The 25376-nt window shown below is 40.5% G+C and overlaps 3 protein-coding genes across 14 annotated transcripts in view; all 3 read right to left on the minus strand.

Moving 5' to 3' along the window:
• Window positions 1-12835, minus strand: part of LOC102203840 (abl interactor 2) — a 31749-nt gene extending 18914 nt beyond the window's left edge. For 5 of the 7 annotated variants that reach the window (XM_013912281.1, XM_005738683.1, XM_005738682.1 and 2 more), the window contains exons 1-5: window positions 12659-12835; window positions 5104-5271; window positions 4484-4660; window positions 3724-3741; window positions 2065-2168 (exon numbers count right to left, since the gene is read on the minus strand). In XM_013912281.1, the coding sequence (XP_013767735.1) occupies window positions 2065-2168; window positions 3724-3741; window positions 4484-4660; window positions 5104-5271; window positions 12659-12775 (584 nt within the window). In that variant the 5' untranslated portion in view covers window positions 12776-12835. The remainder of the gene's footprint in view (window positions 1-2064; window positions 2169-3723; window positions 3742-4483; window positions 4661-5103; window positions 5272-12658) is intronic. The other 2 variants (XM_005738685.1, XM_005738684.1) reach the window with 1 other exon arrangement.
• A 1219-nt stretch (window positions 12836-14054) lies between these two features.
• On the minus strand, window positions 14055-19953 carry cyp20a1 (cytochrome P450, family 20, subfamily A, polypeptide 1). The gene is made up of 13 exons (XM_005738689.2): window positions 19616-19953; window positions 18995-19044; window positions 18647-18813; window positions 18380-18525; window positions 18121-18288; window positions 17864-17942; window positions 17203-17315; window positions 17059-17113; window positions 16732-16852; window positions 16518-16629; window positions 16123-16187; window positions 14760-14849; window positions 14055-14612 (listed from the first exon to the last, which is right to left on the minus strand). Exons 1-13 carry the CDS (start codon window positions 19685-19687, stop codon window positions 14459-14461), a joined length of 1392 nt encoding a protein of 463 aa, XP_005738746.1. The 5' UTR covers window positions 19688-19953; the 3' UTR covers window positions 14055-14458.
• A 1522-nt stretch (window positions 19954-21475) lies between these two features.
• The window catches only part of LOC102205915 (transmembrane protein 237B-like), an 8557-nt gene continuing 4656 nt past the window's right edge, over window positions 21476-25376 (minus strand). For 5 of the 6 annotated variants that reach the window (XM_013912290.1, XM_005738692.2, XM_005738690.2 and 2 more), the window contains 9 exons: window positions 24944-25072; window positions 24292-24385; window positions 23815-23972; window positions 23605-23737; window positions 23323-23514; window positions 22319-22392; window positions 22147-22231; window positions 21942-22063; window positions 21646-21847 (listed from right to left, as the gene is read on the minus strand). In XM_013912290.1, the coding sequence (XP_013767744.1) occupies window positions 21783-21847; window positions 21942-22063; window positions 22147-22231; window positions 22319-22392; window positions 23323-23514; window positions 23605-23737; window positions 23815-23972; window positions 24292-24385; window positions 24944-25072 (1052 nt within the window). In that variant the 3' untranslated portion in view covers window positions 21646-21782. Of the gene's footprint in view, window positions 21622-21645; window positions 21848-21941; window positions 22064-22146; window positions 22232-22318; window positions 22393-23322; window positions 23515-23604; window positions 23738-23814; window positions 23973-24291; window positions 24386-24943; window positions 25073-25376 lie in introns of those variants that run through there. The other variant, XM_005738691.2, reaches the window with a different exon arrangement.

Raw genomic sequence — 25376 nt, forward strand, 5'->3', positions numbered from 1 at the left:
ACACACACACAGCATTATGAGGTGCACTAGCAGAGTTCCTGTGGGATAAAACACACCTCCAACAGTCAGGCACAAGACAGACAACACCAAACACCTCTGCAGCTTCCATGAGCTCCGACACAGAACATAACATTAGAATACTCCAAAACTAAGAAAGGACCACAAAACTTCAGTGAAAAGTGATACTCTAATTAAAGTTGCTCCAAAACGACACCTACATTATACAGTTAAAATTAAAGTCTATTAAAGCCATTAACCTGTCACAGCCTGCCCGTATGGCTAAATCTGGCTGATAGTGCTCAATTTAATGGTTAAGATAAAATACATTCACTGTAATTACTTAGCAGCATGAACAAGATATGAGCTGAAAGATACATTTTATAGTTAAAATAATGATGATGACTCAAAAAGACATTTTTGGAAAAAGACTCAATCTGTTGAAAATGACATTATCAGAGCAAACTAGAAAAAAAAATCTTCAATTTTAATAAACAAGAATGCAATGCAATGCAATAAGGATGGGGGCTAATCCAGGATTTAAAAAAAAAAAGAAAATTCCTTTTTTTTTTTCCTTTTTAAGATGCCTTTAAGAAATAATGGGTATGATTTACACTTAGATTTATTTATTTTTTTAGCTTTAAATACCTTGTGATCATAATGATCATTACTTTTGTATAATGCAGTGCAATATATATAATATGTACCTTACTTCCTAATTAATGGGTCGGCCAATCTGAATGAAAAGTTGCACGAAGATCGTCACACATGAAGTGATTGTTAACATGTACAAACTTTATAAAAGATTTGTTATAAATCCCAGTTGATTTTGGTATTCAGCAACCCCCTTGTGAATGCAATTTTTTGTTTGTGTCATTTTAAATGTACGTTGTTTGTACTCAACTTGACGATCACCGAAAGTACCACAGGTCTTATATATAGAAGCTGAATTTGGACAGAAGGTCGGCGTTTGTACATTTTCCATTTTGTTCAACTGAATCTTCTGTATTTTATTCTAATTTTTTATTTTCAGTTGGGAAAATATTTGTTAAGCATGTAAGTACATCAGTTTCTTTTTACTCATCAGCCAGCATGCATACACCAGTGCTGGGATATAAATAGTGACAGGGTAAAATAGGCTAATATCAACCATGTATCTGTACTGCTAGGCAGGCAGGATTTGATGGGTTTAACGCAGCTAATTGTCTTCTTAAAGTGAAGCTGATAGAATTTAAAATTAACAATATTGTTTGTTTTTCCCATTTGATGCTTTTTCATTTTGATGTCTGATCTAATTTCAGTCAGGAGGAGTTTAACATGTTTGAACTAAAAATAGAATAAAAGAGCTTTTTTTTTTCTTCTTTAGATGACAACCAATACAAAACCAATCTCTTCTTCTACAAATCCCAAAATATAAAGTTTCTTTTCCTAAAATAAGAGATTTAAAAATCCTTGTTCTGGTCTTGAATGCCAGAAAAAAGAAAAAAGCCAGGTATTAAATTGGGTACAAAAATAAAATAAAATAAACCAAAAACAAAAAAAAAAAAAACCAAGAAGAAGAAGAAAAAAAGAAAATTGTGAACAGACATCAGCTCGTATTTTGCAAACACTGCTGCTTATATTCATATCAAGTAGATTATCAAAAGACAACTTTAAGCATCCCAAAAAGAGCAAACTTTAACACACTTGCACACAAAACAAAAAAAACCCAAAAACAAAACAAAACAACTCTTTAGAATTTAGGGAAACCTATTTAAAAGATGCATGGTGCATGGCTGAGAGCGAGAAACCCTAACAAATCCAAAATTCAGCATGCAGCTTGATGTAAAAATATTTCTTGTATAAAAGAAATGAGGTTGTCTCAGCAGCACAGAAATGTGAACTGGCCCTAAAACAGATTTGAAACCACCCTGAAGAGACTAATTAAACCAGGAGGTAAAGGAGCGATGATGAAACTGGGAGTAACCACGTCCATATGACAGGCCTTGTCGTTACCCTCCCAAAACCGACTCTGCACGCCGTACGTCCGTCTCAACACACATCAAGGTGGTTGCACAGCTTACATACCCAAGCGTCCCTTTCCCCGTCATGGGTGGGCTCGGGGGCTTCTGTGTGGGGGGGTTGGTGCGAGGGAGTCCGCCTCCTCCAGCCTTCATGTTCTGAGCGCTGGCCTGTGGCAGGTAGGTGGACATTGGTTTAGAAATCTGCTGGTTAACCATTAGACTTCTTACACAGCTGTCAACCTTCAAATTATCCTTTATTTTGTGATGAGAGTTAGAAGATAAGATCAACAGCACTCCTATAGGAGGCAGCTTAGGTTAGCATGAGGAGGTAACAACATCTGCCCAAGTAACAAGAATTCATCTCCATCGTCCACACAAAGGCTCAGTTGGTAAGAGCAGGTCATCTACTGATCGGAAGGTTGGTGAATTTGCATCGGCTGCATGGAGGCATTGGGAGGAGGTGCATCCAGCGAGTATGAGTGTGATTGTGTGAATGTTAGATAAAGTGCTTAGGTATAGATAATATATGAATGCTGAATAAATGTGGGTAACTAAGACTTGAAGCAGTTTAAAAAGAAAGAAAATATATTACATGCTAATTGGCTGGTTTTAGAAGTGCTGATGGATAGACTTTGCCTTTGCACACTTGGTCATTACAACCAGCTTTCTGTTGGGTAATGATAATAAAGGTCTTGAAACTTTCTGCTTTTCTTTACGTTCTGTCACAGATTCACAAATTGCCACAAATTCAAATTAAAAGTTGCTAAAATGTTAAATTAGGTCAAAGCACATAAAAGTTTGGGGTTTTTTTTAGTCATAGCACAACAAAGTACAGGGAGACGGCCTTCAGTAGGCTTATCTAAGTCAGACAGTCTGTTGAAAGGCATAACAGAAGTGTCAGAGTCAAATTAGGCTCTCCTATGTAACACAATATTATTATCATCATCATCATCATCAACTAAAATATAAAATCATAACAGTTGGTGTTGATGATACAAAGCTGGTTGTTGTGATTCAATTGTGGTTGTAGTAATAAAATATAAATTGCAGTTTACGCGACACATGGATGCAAATATGCTCCAAATTATGGTGTAATGCATTTGCATTTTATTTCATACCAGCTGTAAATTTTGCATCTTTCAAGGTTTTTCCAGGTTTTATTTCCAAAAACGACAACATGAAGCGAATACTGATATTTCTACTTTTTTGTGCATTAAAAATGTGACAAGAAAAGGATTTTTCACAAGTTCATTTTTAACCTCCTAAGACCCGAACTCTTCCACGACATGCATTTTTAATTTCTCTTTGATATTTGGGCATATTGGGGCCCGATGAATGTAAAAATAAAGAATTACTAGATTTTTTTTTTCAACCTTATTTTTGATTTTAAGAAAAATAAGAGCCACATATGAGGATATTCGTTTAAAACTTTGATAGAACAGTAGCAGTATAATGTCCTCGTAAGTGGATATCAGGCCCTTGTAGAGCAAAATTGAGTATTTTACTCTAAATAACCCAAAATGTGATGTCCACATATGTGGACGCCAGGTCCTAGGAGGTTAAAGCATTTTTCTGAAATATAATCTGAATATCTGTAAGCAAACACATTTTTAACTGCAAACAAACCAAAAATGTAAAAGAAACCACAGACACAACAATACAAAACATCCACAAATCACAAAAAGCCCTTCCTTGTTTGGGGCTCTTACTTTGGAAATCTTACCTTAAACCTTTGCAACCACTACAGTTGGTAACAAAGATAAAGTTAGGCAAGCATAAAGAGAGAGAGAAGAAATCAGGTGATTAGTGTGTGAAGGAGGAGAGGAAAACAACAGTTGTTCAAGCTTGTGCTTCACAAAGCCGAGCTGGAGAGATCCGGCCAACAATAGCTTAGTGGTTAAAATCTGAGGAATTCGACCTTCATAAGGTTGAAAGCCAGCGCTTCGGTTTTCCGTATAAACAAGCTCGTCATTGTTCAGAAAGTCAGCAGGAACAAAGCTTTAAGAATCAGCCTCTCCCATGATTTTATTAAACATAAAATCATGAGAAAAGCCTGTTTCCAGCTGCAGGTGACAGGCTTAATGTCCTGGCCGTCACTGGCTCCCCGTCCATGTGAAAAGCCTGAGTCATTGATTTTTTTCTTAGATTTCCTGACTTTGAAAACCACTGAAACCTAATAATAAAGAACATGACCTCTACAAGTCCTTTGCTTATCTTTAGACTTTCATCAGTGAGCAGTCTGGATTAATTCCGACATTCAAACACATTTCCATGGTCTTCTTTTGACCCCTAAAGTTAAGTATTTGACAGTACTGCATGCAAATTTTTTTTATTGTATTTAAGTATTTAAGTAAGTGATGTGATTATTTTTATAATATAAAATATAAAAATAATCACATCACTCTTATAAACTGGCATGTGGTTGGTGACTTTTTAAGACTACTTTTGGCCAAATTTAAGGGGAAAAAGCCCAGAAACAGCACCTTAACTCCATGGCCCATGTCGTCTAGCAGGCTGTAGTCGATGGGCTTGCGGATGTATCGCACAGGCCTCTCAGGGTTGGCTGGGGCGATGATCTTGTGCGTACGGGACGTGTTCTTGTTGGTGGTGAGGATGCCGATCTCCCGCCGTGCTACCTTCTCTTTGTGGATGTCCACCGTCTAAGGATGAGAGGCATGTTTTCATTTCTTAAAATTAAAACACTTAGTCCTGAAAGCCTGCCAAGACTTTATTAGGAGGAAGAGGTGTTTCAGAGTGTTTCATAATTTAGGGTTTTGATTGCTTTGAAGTATCTGTTGCATGTTGAAACCCTTTTATCTTTCGATCCAGCATGCAGCTCCAGCACACATATTTGCCTGCAATGCAGATACACTGAATTATACATTCATTATCCACACAGTCACATCAGCGTCTGGTCCATTTGGATAGTAAAACTTTATTAAAACCTCATTAATCAGGCTTACACAGTGCTTAATACCCAATAGAAAAAGGACAAAGAGAATTAAAAGGCCATATTTAACTGTTAATTGTGCTTTGAGAACTGATGGAGGGGGTTCCTTCTTGGCAGGTGAGTCAAAAGCCTGATTTGTTTAACTTCCCTCACCTGTGAGATGTGGTTGATGGAGGACTCCATGCGGCGGAGCTGCGAGGCCTGGATGTCCAACATCTGCAGGACATTGTTGGCCAGCGTGTTGATCAGGTAGGCTACGCTGGCCAGAGACTGGGTGGTGTAGTTCTTGGTCTCCTCCAGCGCCCTCTGCTTGTCTGGAGACTGAAGAAGAGAAACGGATATTTGACTTTCAAAAGACACGATTTGCATTTCATGGAAAGCAAACGATGCAGGTTTTACAAAGTGATGAAAACTGAGGGAGCAGAGGGGAAAACACAGCCTGTGTTACCTGAGGACATTCTGAAAAAATGCGGACTTTAAGTGGGCCACCTTTACACTACAAGATTCCTGCATATTTTGTAGTGCTTGTTGTACTCAGATGAGTCTAACAGTTTAGACAAGGGCCATGTCAAAACACAGAGGAAATCCCACAGGGGGCATTTACACACTTCCAGGGCTACTTCTAGCCTGCTGTATGAGGGTGGGCAGCTACAAAGATTAGAGGTTGCAGCAGACGACTGGTTCCCCCACAGGGTTCTGGCATCTCTGAAACGACTGTGTTTGCATTTGATCCCTGACAAAAACAAGCAGAACATAAATGGATTGTTCCAGTCGGCTTGGCTTCTACAGGAAGAACAGCAGTCAACATCTGCACATTTATTCTCTGCAAGTGCAGAAACATAAGAAGACTAAACCGTCAGAGACAGACAGAGATGTTCTGCTTTTGTGTCAAAACACTTTCTGTAATGAGTACTACAATGAGTACTACAATATTGTGTAGTCCTCATTTCTTTACATTTTCTTTGTGTTTTTGCATTTCAGTAACATACTACACCTAGTTCCTGTTTTTCTAACAAAACATAAAGTACTATCATCAGTGCCCTGATGATTACTGTAGCAGCAGGAACAGCAAGATGCATATTATTATAGGCTAAAGGTGATATCCACTCAAATAAAATGTCTATTATAATGCCAGCATCTCTTCAAAGAACAAAAAGATGTTATTAGGCTGTTAATTCTGTAAAATTGGTCCATAAAAAGTACACAACAATGTTTAGGAATAACACTAACAAAGTAATTAAAAACGTAGTCCTTTCAAAGACCCTGCCGCCAGTCAGAAAGTGTTTGCCGAAATGTCAGCATGCAAACCAAGCAACTGTTTGCACATCTATACACTAGAGCAGGGCGATATGACCAAAAATATTTATCACGATATACATTTGAAAATTTGCGATAACGATATAACTGACGATATAATTGACACTAGACAAAATACTTTACAACTCCACAACTTTATTAGTGCAAACAAAAAACAAAACATCAATGTATTTTCACTTAAACAAGCAGATGTTTTTTTTTATTTTTATGTTGATTAGAGTTATATAAAAATTTAACAGTGCAAATGCAAATTCCTTGCTGACAGTTTAACCAAAAGGCATTTCCAGTGGAAATTGGCCGACATATCCTCAGCATAATCATGTATAATATCCACAAAACTTAAAGAGGTTATACACACACAATACGGTAATATTATGTTGAAGCACAGTACGTATCACTCCGCGAGGCGCCTGCCTACGATAACCGTAATGCTCTGACAATCCATCAAGCGGTGCGGGTTCGTAGCTTAGCAAAGTCGTACCAAAACATCTGACAGATTTTCGAGCGCCGTGTACATAAAATCGTTCAGAGGTCAGTAAACACAACCAAAATTCATACATAAGGCACACGGGATTATAAGGGGCACTGTTGATTTTCAGAAAAATCAAAGGATTGATTTTAAGTGTGCCGTATTTTCCAAAAAACACGGTAATAACGACGGCCCGCTAGCATGCTCTCCCAAAAATAGTGCTTTGTTGTGTATCTGATGGACGAAAGCTAAACCAGCTCCACACCACTCAAATTGCAGCATTTTTACAAACTGATTCTAGTTCATCATTCTCCGTCGCCGCCAGCTTTTTCCGCCATGTGCATATGGAAACAGAGGCACTGTGCATGCGCGTTTTACCCATATTCTATCGTGATATTTCATTTTCTTATCGTTGCCCAACATTATACCGGTATTACCGTGAACGGTATGATATGGCCCAGCCCTATTATACACACATTTTAGCCTACAGCCACTGGTGGCTGAAATCATCATTTAACCTCACGTGTATAATTTAGCCCCTGTGGGGAAGACGGACTATCAGAAGAGAACGATACAAGCACAGAAAGAACACACACACTTCAAAAGAAAGTTCCCAGGCTGGAAATTAATCTAGGACCTTCTTATTCAGTATTCATTTACTGTCATACAAGAGATTACAAACACGAACCTCACAGCCTCAGGAAGAACCTGGACCTCAACTTTGAGGCTACACAGCCCTCTGTGCAAGGAGAGGATGGTGAACAGAGACAGACGGCTTTCATTTGAACTTGATTCCAAATTAGCTGAGCTACGGGTTTGTAAAAACCAAGCCCCAGTGGATGGATCAGCTAAAAAGACCCCTTCCCATGTAATTATCCAAACACACCTTATGAAGGACGATTTAATGGGGCTACAGGTTATGTTGAACCCGGCACATAGTTACCATTTAACTCAGTGCTGACCCACTAATGATAAATCCCCACATGAGCACTTCAAAAAGGCATTAAAGAAGTTAGAGCTACTTCAATGCTAAAGAAAATATCATCCCCACACAAAAAGCAGTGCACAAAAAGTGGAGCCTGAATGCAGTCAGTGTCAGCAGGATGGAGAGCAAAAGGTTTCAGCACCAAGAAGCAAATTTGTAGTGAAGCAAGAGAAAAGAGCTTAGCAGCAGTGAAGTGAGTAGCAGGTAAAACAGCTGCAGCCGGCGTGAAAGCAGTGTTCAGAGGCAGCCGATTGGCCGTGGGCACGGCGTGGGCACGTCGACGGGAACATCAAAGGGCAGATGGATCGGCTAATGTTTCTGCTGGGAAACTGTGTTCCTTAATCCTCCGTGACACTGCACCGAGCGCAGCATGCGGGGTCGAGCTGCAGCACAAAGCCAGCACATAATGGTGTGAATGAAAGCAAAGGCAGACACCAAAAAAAACAAAAACATTTTTGCTTCTCAAATGTGGCAATTTGCAGCTTTAATTTGGTCTATGTGATCAAGCACTGCCTTTGTTTAGATTTAAACAAGTAATGTTAGTCTTTTAGCAATGATTAAGGGCTTTTTAAAAAAAATTTCTGAGCATTTTAGAGTCATAAAATATTCAGATTACTCATTTCTGTTTTTTTCCCTCTCAATCATAAGCAGCTACTTTAATAAAGATGAGTTTTTTTCAAGGTGTTTTCTTAAAGACACAGAACAAACTTCATTGTTCTTGCTTCTAAAAAAGACCATCGTAAGGCTGTAGATTTAAGCTGGGATAAAACAAGCTTCATTAAAATGTCATCTGAGGGTCTGCAAAAGTCTGATTGCTGTAGCTCGCCATTTCCACATAATCTGCAGTGTAACCAACAAAAATTAGTGGCGACAAAACCGCTCAGAGTTTCCTGTGTGCGAGAGACAGCAGCAGATTACCTGCATTGTTTGCAGCAGCCTTTAGGCTGTGATTGGATATCGACTTATTGATTTTACTTTAAAATTCAAATTTAAGCAATGCTGTTAACTCCCCAAAATCCAGGGCTGCGATGCCAGGATAATGGGAAAGCCCACGTCTTTCCTTCTCTTCTTTATTATTTATTTATTTGTTAGTTTTAACAGGAAACCTTTGTACAAACACATCGAATCAAAATGAAAGGATATCTGGGCTAAACTGACATAAGATTGTGAGGAAAAAACAAAACACAAAAAAATGAGAGGCAGCATCAAGCAACAATCCGGGGATTTCAATGACGACTTCAATGAGCAGCACCCTCTGTAGTAATCAGTCTATTCCCTTTCATGTGAAACATGCAGCGCACTTTTTAAATTTTAAACAATCTCTCACACACACACACACACACACACACACACACACACACACACACACACCTAATCCAACTAGTTTAAGCATCTGGCACGGCATGCAAACAAATGACATCATCAGGAGAGCAGAGGACGCAGTGCTGCTATAGAATGAGGACAAGCAGGTTATGTGGTAAAAGTCACGAGAGCACCTGCTGGCACAGGAGAGACGGATTTAATCCAGTGATACGTATACGGTAAGAGAGGATGGATATCACTCCATTACTAAATCATAATTAACAATTTAAGTCAAAATGGGCAGAGACAATTTAAAAAAAAAGAAAAAAAAAAAGGTACATTTCACTTAAATAAGTCATAACAGATTCAGAGCCTTTGCTGCACCCTTACTGATTGGGCTTACATGCATCTTCAACCCATTTTAAGTCAGAAAAACGCTAATTAAAACAATTATTTGCCCTAAAAAACATGTCCCCTCATTTGTACTGGCACCTGGTAGGCTGTCATTCACTACTAAAGCTCAAGGGTAGCAGTAACGTTTGGACAAGGCTGCTTTCAAGCCACCACGCAAAAAAAAAAGAAAAAGAAAAAGAAAAAGCAGCAGCAGCAGCAGCACTGCTCTCTACACGAGTTGGACCAGTAAAACGAGCCTTTGTACAAACAGTATGACAAACATTCAGCCAAATACTACCACAGCTGTTAGAAAGCACATTTTGGGCCTCTTGAAAACAATATATCATAATGAGCTCTGGCACCAAGTAAAGGTAGCACATTACAAATATACCACAACTCTGCATAGTCATTTCAGAGCGACCGAACAGCTTCCTGTCAATATCTAACTGGATCTCTGCTTCAAACACCCAAAAGTGTCCCAAAGCTTAATAATTCCTTTGAACAATGTTTCATCACGTTGTCTTGACAACATCAAACCACAGACTGTATGTTTGGTGTAAGAAGTCCCATTTTACCTTCTTGAGCTGAACATTGTGGTTTTTTGAAATGATGAGTGGCTGATTCGGCTGAGAAACCAATGACCGGCTCATACAGTAAGAAAGTTGTCGACCACAAAGTAGCACTCTATCCTCATCTTTTTGACTCTAATGGGAACCACAATTAACAAAAATAAACATCACAACATATCCAAAATGGCTTACAACTAACAACCGAGTCCACACACACCAGAAAAGTAACAATCATCGCCTCAGTCTAAGGATTAAGAATTACATGTCAATGTAAGAGATTCCTCAAACCATCAGAACAGACATGAGGGATAAACATGGCCGGAACAAAGAGGATTTTATTGGTTTCTATCATGGTTGTCACCACATGTAAAGCACCGGGACATGACCACACATAACGGCAATGACCTCAGCATCTTGGGTAGGTTGTGTTATAGGCTCCACAATCCAAAAGTCTGAATCAGATGTCAAAGATAAGACAGGCGTAGTGATGCTGAAAATATTTGCAGGACCGCTTTTGCTCCCCACCAAAGAAAATTGTGAAAATATTTTGCTCATTATTTCAGTTGTTGCCCCTTTTGTTTGTGGGTTTTGTAAGAATGTAGTTAGGCTAGAAATGACTCGGGTCAGACAGGCAGGTAGGCAAGCAGGCGTAGGACCAGCACGGATGCGGTTCTTTTTTTGCCGGCTGGTAAACCAAACAGAATTCATGCACTTTTGATGGCACAGTGTTTGCCAACAGTGCATGGAAAAAAAAGAAGAAAAAAAAGTGACTTTTGTGATAAACGATCACTCCACGAATTAAAAAGTCGAAAGAGTCTGAGAGAAAGTAACTGATAAATAGAGGAAACACTCAATTATCCACTAATTGAGTGTTTGACTTTTCTGAATAGTTTCTGGGAGCTTAGAACTCGAATTGTACTGCTGGAAATAGTTTATTTTGATGCACCTGCTGTTTTCTTTGCAAATTTGCATCATAGGATTGTTTTTTTTTGTTTTTCCTGCAGTGTATATAAAAATTGGTGTATCTCCAAAATAAAACTATGAAGACACTCAAACTAAATTTCCTGTTGTAAACTATTTTTTGCAACTTTTTTGTATTTAAAGTTTTGAGGGATAAACCTCTTAAATTTCTCCAAGTAGAAATATATGTAAAAAAACAAAACAAAAGCGATTTTCAATTTTTTTGTAGTTTATTGCACTTTTTTGCAATTAATGTAGTTACTATGGACTTAATGCATACATATTATTAAAATATGGGCTATAACAGTTATTTAGCAACTTGAAATGCTCCCACAAATGGCACTACAGCATGTAAAAAAAGAATATAAGCTCTGGCGGACTTGGTTCTATAGTAGGTCTTAAAGGGTTAAATAAATATCGTCAAATAATCGCGATCTCAATTTCAGTGAAAATAATCGTGATTATCATTTTTGCCATAATCGAGCAGCCCTACTTTGAAGTCTGTGAATACAAACATCTCACACACTAGGGATTGGTTTTGTTAGTGAAACATCCCTTGACTGCAAACAAGTCCTGGGCGTGGAGTTCGAGCAAACACACCTGTGGCATCATGTGAATGACAACCCGAAATATTAGTTAGCAGGTTTAAATTCCTCAATGACTAATGCTGTAAGAAGTCTGCTTTAAAGTGAAACAGAAAAGGACAGAAAATATGAAAACGTAAGAGGTGAAGCATCACACTAAACATTCTCCTGATGCTTCCTGCTTCTGTCCAGCTGATCTATAAGTGATAACATCCATCTGACAGCAGCTGGGAAAACCTCACAGGGCAACCTGCCAGACAGCAAGCTGCCAACATCCACCACCTCTCTCCTCCTTCTTCTTCTTCTTCTTTCCAGGGCAACTTGTCAGACCTGATCAGCCCAGCTCATCAGGGATGTCAGATTTCAGCATCACACCTTGTGTCCTAGCTTATTCCCTGATTTCTCCCCTGATTGTGTGATGAGTGGAGATGCCGAAATGAGATGAGATCACACCTGCAGAATTTCAAAGCATCTGAATGGCTGCACTCACACACAGGCAGAAATGTATCCACATCACCCCCCTCCCCTCTCCTGCACGGAGGTGCACATGAATGGCTTCAGGCTGAGCATTTTAAAAGGGTTTTAAGTGTGGCTGCTACATCAACAGCATCATAAATCAGTTGTTTGTAACGCTGTCACGGCGGGTTGTCTCCTGTCACAGCCTATCAGAGGTTAATCTGCCTTGATATCGCGTCCCACATCTGAGGCCGGAGCCTGATCAGCTGGCTGGCAGTGATTGATCCCCGGACGGAGCACAGAAATCGATTTTCACGGTGCCTGCTCGGTGGTTTGAGGGGTGATGACGAGCAGCAAGCTAACGAGCTACCCGGCTAACCCACCACGGTGGGATGCACAGCTCACACACATCGTTACACAGAGGAAAACAAATAGCGGTATGAATCGGGTGGGGAATTGCCACATTATGAGTTTGTTATCTAATTTTAAAAAACAAACAAAAAAAACGCATCGGCAGCAGGTTGTTGCTGCGCTAGCCGAGGCTAGCTGACAGCACGGCTGCACCGCATCGGCAGCGCTAGCATCAGTTAGCCTAGCACCACTTCGCTCCATTGAGAAAAAAAAGAAAGAAACAAACTACACCTTCTTCCCCTCCACGGTTGTGTCAGCCTACCTGGACATAGTTGCTCTCGCAGTACTCCGCGACTCTTTCCAAATTAGTGAAGCTGTCCAGCAGCGCGCTTCGTCCCGCTGGAATCTCCTCTTCCAGAAGCATTTGTAGCTCCGCCATTTTCACATCTTTAGCGGAGAGGTGCGCTCTCTGGCGCCCCCGTGGCCGCCCGCGGTACCGCAGGGCTCTCCCCACAGCCGGGCTTCCCAAAATTAATAACAAAGTGGCATCACAGCACACTCCCACTGCTGAGTGCTTCAGAGGTTATTTATTTCTCTTTCTTTCTTTCTTTCTTTAATTAGTTTTCAATTCAGAAATATTTAACTCAGCGAATAAAACATTTCATAACTATATATTAACTACTGTACGCAATAAAAACCTGTAATACATTTCCTGGACTCATTTTTTTATTACTCTTTAAGGCTTTAGTTACTGTGAAGCCAGTCTGGAGTAGGAGAAGAAAATAGGATTTTGCTTCCCCTTCTGTAAAGCTCTCATAAAATTTAATTTAAAGCTGCAACAATCACTCAATAACTAATCACTGAATAACTTTCTGGAGCTAAAAGCGCCTCCTTCCCCCTGTAGAAAGCTGAGATGCTTTTACTATTTTCTGGTCTCTTATACACCAACCTGTTGATCCAATAAACAAAATAACAGCTATTATTGATTTATTATACATGTTCAGGCCCAATTTAATTTAAAATGTCTTGCACATGTGGGCTGGAAATACACACTGCTTAGCACTTGATCATCACAAGTTGGTGGATCTTCAGGGATATCAGTGTTTCCAACAGCAGATGAACTGGAGAGGCAACAAGAAGACAACCCCCATAAAAGGTTTAGTAGGTTGTGGCCACAGACTTTTTTTTTCTCGAGTTCAGATTTTTCCTGGTAGCATGAGGCGATGTCTGCCCAACACAGTCTTGAGGATGTGGAGAAGATACCAGGATGGTAGAAAGGCTCATCAACCCAGAAGATGCTCATGCGCATGTTTCTTCCCAAACTAGAGAAACAGAAACAGACTCCATGAGGGTGGCCCGAGGGCCCAACATCCTTTAAAAGGATCTGTGTTCAAAGCCCAGTGCTTTGCAGTTCGACTGGCTTTCACCAGAGACCACCAGAACCTAGCAACTCCACCCCTGGTGTGTCGGCAGGTTCAGACGTGGAAAAGTTTGGAGACATTATATGGTGTTAAACTTTAAGAACCCAAAGATAATCTGCATTAGGGAGATTTACTGGGGTGTGGGTGGGGGGGATCCAGAGACTGGCATTCACCAGAGACCACAAGAACTGGGGGGACTAGCAACTAGCAACAGAGATAAAAGACCAGAAGTGACACAAGCTCAAAATCTTCATCCATCTTTTAATATACAGGATGTAAAAAAAAAAAAAAGGAATGAAATGTAAATGCAGCTTGGTTCATTTTCACAGACACAAACAAGCCCCCTGACTCTGACTAACCAGCTGTTCTGAAAACACAGAAAGTTTTAGCAGCGCAAGTCATTTTTCTCGCCGTCACAGAGCTTCACTCGTCGAGCCTCCCTCCCTGAAGAGACAGGAAGCATTCGACAAACTAAACCTGTGAGTGGAAAAAGCTAATGTCATGCTTAAGGCCTCAGTGGTGGTACAAGGTGGGTGAAACAGCCTTTAAAATCCTACAAATTAAGAGTGTCAGTCCAAACTACTGGCATCATGATGGGGAACTACGATGACGTCTAACAGGGAATACTCTGCTGGTAATTTCATTCAGTGATGTTAAATGTGTTGCTCTTTGCTCTTCATCGTTTTCTCTAAATCTTTGTTTTAGCTGCTTCTTCTGCTGACGGTGATCCAGGTTTCGTCCTTCGGTGCGGATACCAGCTCGGATCGGATCTCGGCCACTTGCCCCTTCAGTCGGTGGAGCTTCAGCTGCCGCACCAACGTGCTGAGGACGACCGTAGCCACAGTGTAGGCAAACCTAACGGAGACCAAATAATGATTGATGCAGGACATCCAGGTGTAGAAGAGCTTCAAATAGTTATCAAAACTTCCCAAAGTTGGTCTAATAAAGTCTGCTTTCACAATTAGCAGTCTGAGTGACAGAATGTGGATAATTTCCTCTTACCTGAGCTCTGGACACGTCTGATTCCCTGAGAATCCGAGCAGACAGAAGCTCTTCCTGGCCGATTCTTCCTCGAATCGATCTGGGTCAAACCTGAGGGAGGATTGAAGTATTCACCAAACCAGTAAACAGACATATTACAACTTTAACTTGGAAGAAAAAAAGCCCCTCACTGTGAAGCTGTCACATTATTTTAACTGCAGTTTATTTGATGGCTGCAGATTTATGTTACCTGGTGAAGGCAGATGAATGCCCGGTGATAACTGTGACATGCACCTGTAGACTTAACAGGAAACACCTGATAATCCAGCGAGCTCTACACGGTAATGCTAGCAGGTTTTATTTCCACCCACCGGTTAGAATTAACTTCAAAGCAACCCCCCCACAAATAACAGCTAAGGCTGATGACAAAATGCCATTAGTTTTGAAGTTACTTATGAAATAGAGGAAAAATTAAATAGATGTGTTGATGATCAACTAAATTATTTGAGCTCTTCCTGTAAAATTTTTCCTAATCCATTAACTAAATGTTGGCCCCTGGTGGAGCTACAACAAAAGTTTCAAGCTCACCAAATCGATATTGGAGTCTCTGGGATGAAACCGCTGCCAATCAGATGCTTTCCAGATGGTATTGGATGGTGGATCAAAATCTGACTGCACTTTTCTTTGTTTATAATCGTTACTTTTAACAAGATCAGATATGTTGTCACTGATTTTCAGTCCAGTTCTTGTGTAATTTTCATACCTCAACCTTTCTCCCTGATTCCCTTCAGTAAGAATGGCTTCTTCACAGCAGTCCATCCACTGAGACTTCCATGAACAGTGACAGATAAGCTGAAGGTTAAGATGCATCTCTTAGCATGCATCTTTTTGTCCTGAACTTGTTCAGTTCCCTCAACATTTTTAAGGACATGCTGCACAACACATCGAGATGTGTCAACCTTTCAGCTAATAGCTCTGGAAAAATGCTATTTTATATCTGTTAAAGACAAAGATCAGATTTAAAATCTTTTCCAAGTTCTCTGTAGACACGACACTGGTTCATAGTTGAGTTAGGTGCCTTTGTAAGGTTTTAACAATTCATTGGTTAAGGTTGCTTAACACACACACACACACACACACACACACACACACACACACACACACACACACACACACACAGCATTTAGTCTAGTAAGGGATACCATACTAGTCCCAGAATATAAATAAAGTACTGGGAATGAGCGTTACAGATCCTGTTTTATAGAGTGATAATTTAGTGACCCAGTACAGTTTTCTTTGTATTGCAGATTTTGAATGAGTGGGATTTGAACTGGCAGCCATTTTTAAACTGGCTGAAGAACATGTCAAAACCAAAATGTCAAACCTGTAAGGGCTGCTCCAGGTTTCCTCATCTTGTAGAACCACTCCTAAGGCGTAAATCACCAACGTCTGAAAGTAACAACAACAACAACAACAGTGTTTACGTGTAACAAAACTGCTGTATTTTAACCTCAACTGGGAAAACTGAGGGAACAACGCACTTTAATAGGGAAGGAAGAAAAATAAAACAAAACAGGAATATCGCTTGCTTGACTTTAAATAAACATTCAAAAGTTGCATCTAAAAATAAAATAAATAAATAAATAAAATCCTCGGTTTATGTTTCTTACGCTATTTAATGTTTCTATCTGTTCTTGTTTACCATTAACACAGCAAACACTGTGTTTGTGCAGCTGAAATAATCTGGCTGAGAGCCGCAGACGCCGGGAAACCGGATACCTCTTTGGGGATGACGTGCTGATCGACTTTGCCCTCCACTTCCTGAAGCCGAGCCGCGACGGGGGTGAGCTTGGCAGTCCTCACCGTCTCGTTCAGGACCTGTTGGCAGTATCTACGCGAGGACGGAAATGCGATCGCATCAACGTTATTGGCTGCACCGCGTGTGAAGGACGACTCAAGAACGCCTAAATACGTAAAAGTCCAAAAGTCTTACCTGAGCTGAGGAATCTTGTCGAGGGAAACCGGATCAGAACCCAATACGTCCTCCAGCTCCTGGTGCAACTTGTCCTGCACTTCCTCTGAATTGGACAGGAAGTAAAGAGCCCAGATACACACTGCCAAAACACCAGAGTGTGTAATCTTAGAATCTGAATAAAACAACATTTTGCTAATAAAAGATAAATAAAACTTAGCTTTTGTTTGCTTTTAGAGCTAAAAGTTCATTACATTATTGTTAAGTGCCTATCAGACAACTCTGGGAAACTGTGCTTATAAAAATTGTGTCTGGCAGGCTTCACATCCTCTGATTCAGGCCACTTACAGTTCGCAGCGATGACACATCCAGCCAAAGTGAACACCATGCAGTCCTCCATGATCTGAAACAAACAATCAAGATTTCAGCATTTTTTTTTCTTACCTCTGTGAAAGCGCTGAGGATGTAAAGCAGAAGCTCATCAGCATTCACCTGTCGCTCTGTGAAGTTGGACTGCAGCAGAGCGTCCACAAACACCGCCTGCTTCCTCTGGGTTTTCCTGTCCTTCGACACAGACAACAGCAAAGACTCCATCTCTGACAGAGCTGACCACCGAGGAGGAAAAAACAAGATGAGAGCCGTGGCGACTCCGACCACATTCAAGGGCTCAAAATCTGACATCCTAGCCCGGCACAGTTCACAGATTTTGTCCCACAGCTGCTGGACAGGCCCTTTAAAAACATCTGGATCATCAAAACCTTGAATGTGAGGTTCCCCTGTCTGCACTAATAGGGTAAAGGGTAAATTATTCTCACACCTGGGGAGCCACTTTTTCAGAACTGGGTGTCAGAGTTACATGAAGTGACATGAACAAGTGCCAGACACTCTCTGTGGGGTTACACATTAAATGCAGTCTTTGCAGCCCTTTCAGACAGCACCCAAAATAGCATCTGTCCTTGGCAGGTAAATCCCTATCGATCCTATCCAAACAAAGCCTGTCTGCTGATTACGGTGGTAACCGTGAATGTGCTCGGTCTGTCTGTCAAGAGGCTTAACACAGAGATAACATCGGAGCCTCTGCAGACTTTCCATTTGTTTTCACCACACAAAGCCAGACACCGCTCCCACACGTTGACACGCCTCCTTCGCTCACCCTTCTCATAGTGCGCTTTCCTGCTGGAGCTCTTCTCCAGGGAGCCGTCCAGGTAGCCCTTTCCAATTTCTGACCAGATCTGGAGGCGTGAGTCAGAAGAGCAAAAAAAATAAATTAATAAAAATCAATGATCAGTTACAGAGCCTTAAACTCCCTGCAGAACTTTAGCATGGTGCATTTTTGATTAGCATCCCAATAAAGTAAAGTTTTGTGTCCCCCAAGCTTACTGCACAGAGGTTTGTGCTAAAATTTCTCACCGCATCGTGGTTCTTGCGGAAGGCAAGGACCTCAGTGTCGTCCCCGAACCGCTCGCCCAGAGCCAGTTGGGTGACCGTCTTCATGGCCAGGCCCAGCAGGTGGGCACACAGAGGCGTGTGCTGACCCTCTGGGAATGACTTCCACTTTTTCACCAGCTCATCCACCAGCTAAGAAACAAGATATCAGTTAGCAGGAAGTGTGAGGAAGTTTTTGGTTTTCTTATTTATTTTAGAAAAATTATTTCTTGGCTTTGGAAACCTTGAGCACAAGCGGGAAGTTGTTTTTCAGCGTGCTGTTGATGGCACTTTCGTACACTTTTTTTCTCATGATGGACTCGCTGGCCCCACCTCCCATCCCGGACTTGTAGCCGAGCAGCGACTTCAGCATCGTTTCAAAGGAGTCGGCTAAAAAGGAAGCAGGAAACAGCAGATTTATGCATAAGGATGTTCTTCTTTTCAATTAGATATTTTTCCCAACAAATTCCTGAGTGTAAGAAAAGCTGCTGATCCAAACTGGTTTGCTTACTAGCGTGGTTGGGGTTGATGTGTTGCTGAAGCTCGCTTACGGAGCCCAAGCTGACCACAGGGCGACCACCAAACCAGAACGAGGCCACGGAGCCGTACTCATCATGCAGGCCGACGAGGAACTCATGCAGACTGCCTCTGTCGATGATATCCTGCAGGTTTCCATCCCTGGAGAACAGAAAATAGAACATTAACGCACATATGCTTATATTTACTGACAAAAGCTATTAGGATGACAGGACCCTTAAGAAGCTAATTATTATGCACAATGTACTATATTTTACAAAATGCTGTTACTGAATAAGAGTTAACAAAAGCAGAAAAAATAAAGGTAAAGATGAAAACTTACTTCTCATCTGTGGGGTTGAGACCTGGGATACCAGAGGCCCTTCTGGATGACTGAAAATATGATTAGAAATGAGATTTTGTTGTTTAACACAAATACAAGTCATTAAACATGAGTAGTTTTTCTCACAGTGGTGTCCACATATCTACTAAGTCTTTACATAAATTAAAATAATGGCCCTGCCTGTCGGAAAGCGGGTCCCATTCAGAACCTCTTTGAAAAATACAAAATTTAATAATTTCTTATTGAATGGCATGCGCATATGGAACATGATATCGTTTAGGGATGTGAAGTAAATTAGTTGGAGTTTAGAAATAAATCGGCTTGTAACACAAGCACATAAAGGAAACTGATAAAAATGAAAAAATAAATCTCGTTTTCGCTCATTCCGTCTTCTTGAAGTTGGATTTCTCTGGACTAGGTCAATGAATATTATATTAAATGGGAGCCGAAATGTGCAAAATACACTCCTTACTCAATTAATTTCTTAAATAGTTCAGAATAATGTGCTCCAACTCGTGAACAAGAACTAAAACATTTAAAAGCGCTTTTTGGTTGGGACACTGGGATGAGGGCAACAGCCCGCTAATGTAGCAAGCTAACACCAAACTTGCAGGGACTTACCGGGTACAAATAAAGGACAGCGCCCACCAGGATGATGACAAAGGTAACAGCAAAGATGGCAAAGTCCAGCATGATTGCTCGCTGTTATCAAACAGTTTCTGCTAACTTTTATTCATGTGTATTTGAATGTTTCCACCAAAAACCTCAAGGTATATCACTACCACGTCAACATCAACTGCTCGGTTATCTGTGTTCGATTATACAGCCTGGATCGCAGGCAGAGCAAACCAATGGATCTTAGGAAAAATGACACCAAGGAGACACAAAACACGGGCAAAGACAGACAAAACTGTCTTTGTCCCTTTGTCGTCGGGACACAAAACAAGATCAAAGAAACAGAAATGTTGACAAGTGAGACACAAAATGATCACAAATACATAAAATGACATAAAACAACTCAAAGGGACACAAAATGACCATAAAGTCATTTTATAATGATGTAAAAAGACACACACAAAAAAATCACACTGAGCAAAGGCATAAGAAACTACAAAGAATAAAAATAAAATCACACAAAGAGATACAACATGAGTAAAAATATACTCAAAAACACAAAAATGAGAAATAAGCACATAAACAGGAGCAAGGACATAAAACAACTATAAAAAGAAGAATGAACAAGACCAGAGACACTAAATAACCAGAAAGACATAAGATAAGACACAAATGACACCAAAGGGACAAAAAACAACTACAAAAGGGATCGCTAAAAAGAAAAACAAAAAGAAAAGTGAAACAAAATGATGCAAAATGATGACAAAGGGACATTAAAAAGACATTAAATGACATAAAGAGAGAGAAAAACATTATGAGATGGAAAAATGACTAAAAGGGCACAAAAACACCAAAGTGACAGTAAAGAGATGCGAAACATGCACAAAGACATAAAAACAACACACTAAACAGCCACAAAATGTCCACAGAGACATGAAATAAGACACACTTGACCAAAGTGATACAAATGACAGAAAGGTGATATAAAGCAACTAAACATGGACTACAGTCACACCGGAGACACAAAATGACTACAGAGGGACACAAAAAAGACCAAAGTTTACAATAAAAACACTCAACATGACACCAAAGACACACAGGAAAAAAGACCAGACACCACATGTCCACAAACATAAACTAATAACCTAAAATAGGACACAAAATCACTCAGAATTTTTTTTTTTTTTTAGAAAACACTTTGTATTCTGCTCAAATTAAAACTGATACATTGACACTTCAGCTCAGATGTCAGTGTAAAATCCGCGGTCAGCATTACATTTAGCTGCCTTTCAGTTCAGTTCCATCACAGCTGCTCTTCAGCTTCTCTAGAAGCCTTTTAGGATCTCAGATGATTTTTTTTTTCTTTGACTCATCTCTGTGTTTATACCTCAGCTATGCCATCCTTTGGTTAATGCACTTCAACTGGCCTGAATTTCCACTTCCAGGTTAATTTCATTAGCTTTCAGTGCAGCGCAGTAACACCATTAACTACTCCTTGGCATGATAAGTACTTTTACTTTTGATACGTTACAACGCTTTTGCAGTTAGACCAGCGGTCCCCAACCCCCAGGCCTCGGACTGGTACCGGTCCGTGAGTCGTTTGGTACCGGGCCGTGAGAGTTGAGGCTCAGGTGTGAAATGTATGGTTTTCAGGGTTTTTATTGGTTTTCAGTGTTATTTTGTTATCGTTTTTATCGTTAACTCGGTTTTCCTGGGTCTTTTCACGTGTGTTATGAATAAATCTTGTTTTATTTGGTACCGGTACTGGTTTTATTTTGTTGTATTTATCCGCGACACCTTAAAGGCCGGTCCGTGAAAATATTGTCGGGCATAAACCGGTCCGTGGCGCAAAAAAGGTTGGGGACCGCTGAGTTAGACCATGTAAATCAATTCAATTCAATTAAAATTTCTTCATAGCTCATTGAGTGTGCTTCAGTAGCCTGGGCAAGCAGAAAAACAGTGTAGTGAATGCAGTGAATGCTTTCTTTCATGGGTTTCATGTAGAGAAACAACTGTAAACAAAAGAGAGAAAAAACTATTCTTTAAATCTCTGTATTTAAAAAGAAATAAACATATTTCAAACGTACAAAAATAACTTAAACAACATTCACGACAAAATGCAAAAATATGTGCAAAATGACAAAAAAAGCTGTACAGTAATTTCTTAATTTTCTCAGGCGGTCATTTCTGATTTGTCCTCTAGCTTTGGAGGCTCAATCTCCATGGCCATTAGGTAACCTGAGGAGGAAGGATAAGAAAACAAAAATAAATGTTTTAAGTTGGCTTTTCCTTTTTTAAGCAGAAATGCTCAACCCACACTGCTCTCTCTCACCCTCCGTGTAGTCGGTCTCAGGTCTGATGGCGATTAAAATCCAGGCCAGGCCCACCAGCAGGGCCACCACCAGGTTGACAGTCACCCATGGGTGGAGAATTTGGTGCTCCAACCCTGTAGGCCTAAAGCAGAATCAGGTCAGTCTCTGTATCAAAACCAGACTTTTTAATGATATCGGAATATCAGATTATTCCAGCAAGCTCACAGTAGTGCCGTGTTGTTGGAATAGAGGTTGATCCGATCGCTGGTCATTTGCTGGCTCAGAGAGAGGACGAGCGCTGAGAAATACACTGTGTGCAAAAAGCAAAGCGTGTCAACTGAATCCCAAACAGAGCCCACGATGATGAAGCACAGACAGAGAAGGAAGGAGGACTCACAGAACGAGGCGAGAGCCACCGGATCCAGCGTGATGAACTCCCGCAGAGCCACGGGGCCTTTGGCCAGATTCACCCTGAGGAGAGTTTCATTTGTAGAAAACACAAACATCTAATTCATAGCGTAAATGGATGCAGTATTCATTCACTTCACACTTTTAATTACAAGATTTATAAAGTGAGATCCCTGTCCCACCCCAGCTCTATAGCCCCTCACCTGAGCTCAAAGTTTCAACACGTTCTTTTTAACTGGGTACAGTTTGAACTGCACCACCACTTTTCTGATGTTGCAGATTTACTTAAGACACCTGCTCCTATCAAAAGTTTTGTTTGTAAATAAGAAAGTGTTATTCGCAAAATAAACAAATAACACTTTTTGTTTGCAAATACAAAATATTTGTTTGCAAACATAAAAATCTGAAAGTTTTGACTGCAAAATAGTGACGTTTTATTTGCAAATACAAAAGTATTTATAATACAATAAACCTGTTTTTTGTTTGCAACTGTTAAATCCAAAATGTTTTGTTTACAAATATATGTTTTTAAAAAGCAAATTTTTTTGTTTGCAAATAGCAACATTTTGATCGAAAATACCACATTTGTCAGCAAATATAAAAATTATAAAATTTTGCTAGCCAATCACATTTTTTGTTTGCAAATATTAAAAAAATGTAACATTTTTGTGCACAAATATCAAACTTTTTTTTATGAATATTAACATTCTGGAAAATATACAAACACCGATTTTTTAGTTTGCAAATATCAAAAATAAAAAATTGTTTTGCAAGCTCATATCTTGTTTCTTGTAAATATAAATGTATAACAAGTTTTTCTCACAAATACCAAAGTTTTTCTTGCAAACACCGTGCCTGCGTGTGTTCTCTTTGTGTCCATTTTGCTCACACAGTAGGGTTTGGCTATTTGGTGATTCTAATTTGCCAGAAGGTGTGATGTGTTTTTGTTTGCAACGTGGCGAACCATGATGGATTTCCAATGTGCAGCTTTACCTGTCGAAGGCTGCCACTGTACTGATGGCCAGCAGCATGTAGAGCAGAGACTGGGAGGGATACGCCACGCTTTGGTACTGCTCAAGCAGGTTGGACAGGGCGGTGAGGTGCTGCCCGGCTAGCATGTACACCATCACCACGTTCCACACGGCGTAGCCGGCCAGGAAGCCCTGACAGTATAGACCGAACACCCTGGAGCATAAACAGAGGAGAGGAGGAACACTGGGACGGGAGGACGGACTCGGGATTTTTATAGTCATACAGGAGACACTTTGCTGTTACCTGAAGCCTCCATGCACTCTGATGGAAACATCTCTGGTGGTCCACAGTGGCTGCATGTGCTGGAAGTCTGCCATGTTGTCCATCGGGTCGCTGGTCTTCCTCCAATCGGAGCGTTCAGCAGCCTGGAAACGCTCTGCATGCAAACACATAAAAAAAGTTAAACAAACAGCCTCATCATCAATATCGTCTTCTTCTTCTTCTGTCACTCACTATTTCTCTCCACAAACACCTTCCCGACTGGCTGGCTCTGACCCTGTGGGGCGGCGAACAGGGAATGCTGCGGCAATGGAGGAGGGGTGTCGGCGATGATGTCATCCTCCGGTATGTCCAGCTCATCGGGAAGCTGCGTCTCGACAACTTTGGACTTCCTGAAGAGTGTATGGCAAGTTAAAAAAAAAAAAAAAAACTAAAAAGCCAGACTATTCTCAGGTCACAACATTAAAGATAGTAACTTGCAAATATCGAGGCCCAGCGTACGTTTGAATTTGTTCTCCTTCAATGATCGTTTACATCAGCTCAGTTATTAATTTATTGTGAACACTTGTGTGTCTCAGAGTCAATAAAGGGGAATAAACAAGAACAGCAACATTATAAAAATCAACTGTCAGCCAAATGATTTCTTTAAATGTGGATATCAAGCCAGAATTTTACAATTAGTGCACCTGTATTAAAATAATAAATTCTTACTTCTTCTTTCGGGGTTTCCTGACCACTTCTTCTCCATCTGTGGTCTGGTCCGCGGTGTCTCCGTTCACCAGGTCGGCGTGGTCGTCCTCAAGACCTGAAATCCAGGATTCACAACATGGGCAAAGTTTCAGTTTCAGCCAAAAGTTCAGTCCTCAGATTGCTCTAACTGCTCACACTCAGACACTTTTTTCTAAATCTGGCTCTGCAGTCTGTCATAGAGTCACAGAAGCTCCACCCACCTGCCGTTTGTGAGAGGCAGACAATCATAAGAAAGCTGGTTTGAAGTGGGAAGAGCTAAAGTAGCTTGTTTCAGGTAGATGATGAACTGAGGGAGCTGATGCAAGATTCACAATAAGCTCCATAAGGATTACTTTGAGCTGTGAATCATGCAAAGCCACTCCAGTAGAGTCTATAGTTAAAAATATGGAGCTAGCTGAAGTTATTATTAAACAGTCTTTCTCCCCTCACCCTCAACTGGTGGCGGCACACGGTTGCTGGAGGTTTGTTCCTGTTAAAAGGAGGTTTTTCCTTCCACCGTCGCTTGCTCTTAGGACGTTGTCTGATTGTTGGAGGTCTCTCTGTATTATTACAGGGTCCCTACCTTGCAATATAAAGCAGCGACAACTAGCAGAGACAGAATTCTTGAATTCACCTATAGTGGCAGTTTTCTTCTTCTTCCTCCTCCTCTGTGGCGGGGCCTCGACTGTGGCTTCAAGGGTCAGATGATCCCCGATTCCAGAAGCCCTGCGGCTGCCCATGCCTCCCATCTCCATCCCCTGATCTGAAGGTGGCACAAGAAGCTACAGCTTTATTTTAAACAGTGGGTGGAGGCAAATGAGGAAATTGAAATGTTTATACAGAAATTTTAGGACAAATTTGAAAAGTCTACTCTCCTTCTTTGTGGTTTTATGTTGTTATCCTTTACTTAAAATTATTCTCCAGAGTTATGGAAGAATTTTAATGGTAACAATTTGTTTTTTAGGACCTTAGTGAACATAAATGCTGTTATATATGTGCAGGCTTTCATGAGCAAGCCATATACAGTGGGCCAAAAAAGTATTTAGTCAGCCACCGATTGTGCAAGT

This window comes from Pundamilia nyererei, unplaced genomic scaffold, assembly GCF_000239375.1.
Source record: "Pundamilia nyererei isolate P.nyererei 1_Seehausen unplaced genomic scaffold, PunNye1.0 scaffold00085, whole genome shotgun sequence".
Taxonomy (NCBI): Eukaryota; Metazoa; Chordata; class Actinopteri; order Cichliformes; family Cichlidae; genus Pundamilia; species Pundamilia nyererei.

Excerpts from the sequence above, each read along its gene's own strand:
- cyp20a1 (XM_005738689.2), bottom strand. The coding sequence starts at position 19,687 with ATGCTGGACTTTGCCATCTTTGCTGTTACCTTTGTCATCATCCTGGTG. Across the intron at positions 17,943-18,120 it reads TCCGCAAGAACCACGATGCG|ATCTGGTCAGAAATTGGAAA; the intron begins GTGAGAAATTTT and ends TCACGCCTCCAG. Across the intron at positions 17,316-17,863 it reads GAAAGCGCACTATGAGAAGG|CTCTGTCAGAGATGGAGTCT; the intron begins GTGAGCGAAGGA and ends CTCGGTGGTCAG.